The 434-nt window shown below is 42.4% G+C and overlaps 1 protein-coding gene across 1 annotated transcript in view; it reads right to left on the bottom strand.

The window, feature by feature from the left end:
• LOC103524044 (protein argonaute-4-like) overlaps positions 1 to 428 on the bottom strand; it is a gene marked incomplete at its 3' end in the record, with an annotated part of 10052 nt that extends 9624 nt beyond the window's left edge. The window contains exon 1 of the mRNA XM_008489050.1: positions 365 to 428. Within this exon, the coding sequence (XP_008487272.1) occupies positions 365 to 420 (56 nt within the window). The remainder of the gene's footprint in view (positions 1 to 364) is intronic.
• Between the last annotated feature and the right edge of the window lie 6 nt (positions 429 to 434).

Raw genomic sequence — 434 nt, 5'->3', positions numbered from 1 at the left:
CGCGCTAACCACTACACCACTGAGGTTGGTAAAGAGTCTTATTACCTATTAAAATAGAATGAAAAAAAGAAGAGCGAGAGAGAGAGAAAGAGGAGAGAGTGAGAGAGAGAGAAAGAGGAGAGAGTGAGAGAGAGAGACGGAGAGGGAGAGAGAGAGAAAAAAAAAATCTCACTTACAACTGCATCTGAGCCGGGCAGCTCAGAATCTCTTAAAAGAGAGCAGGGAGAGAGAAAAAGAAAAAAAGAGAGAGAGAGAAAGAAAGAAGAGTAAAAAGAGAAAGAAGAGAGAGAGAGAGAAAGAGAAATAGATAAAAAAATCTCACTTACTCACACTTACGATCACTTAATCTTAATCGATCACTTACGATTGCATCTGAGCCGGGCGGCGTGTGACGTTACACACGCGATACTTTCGCTTCATCGTGCCGCAGTGAG

The sequence above is a fragment of the Diaphorina citri genome, unplaced genomic scaffold (assembly GCF_000475195.1).
Source record: "Diaphorina citri unplaced genomic scaffold, Diaci psyllid genome assembly version 1.1 scaffold82418, whole genome shotgun sequence".
NCBI lineage: Eukaryota > Metazoa > Arthropoda > Insecta > Hemiptera > Psyllidae > Diaphorina > Diaphorina citri.
Note: the sequence above shows the minus strand (reverse complement) of the source record. Positions and strands in the feature narration are given on the sequence as shown.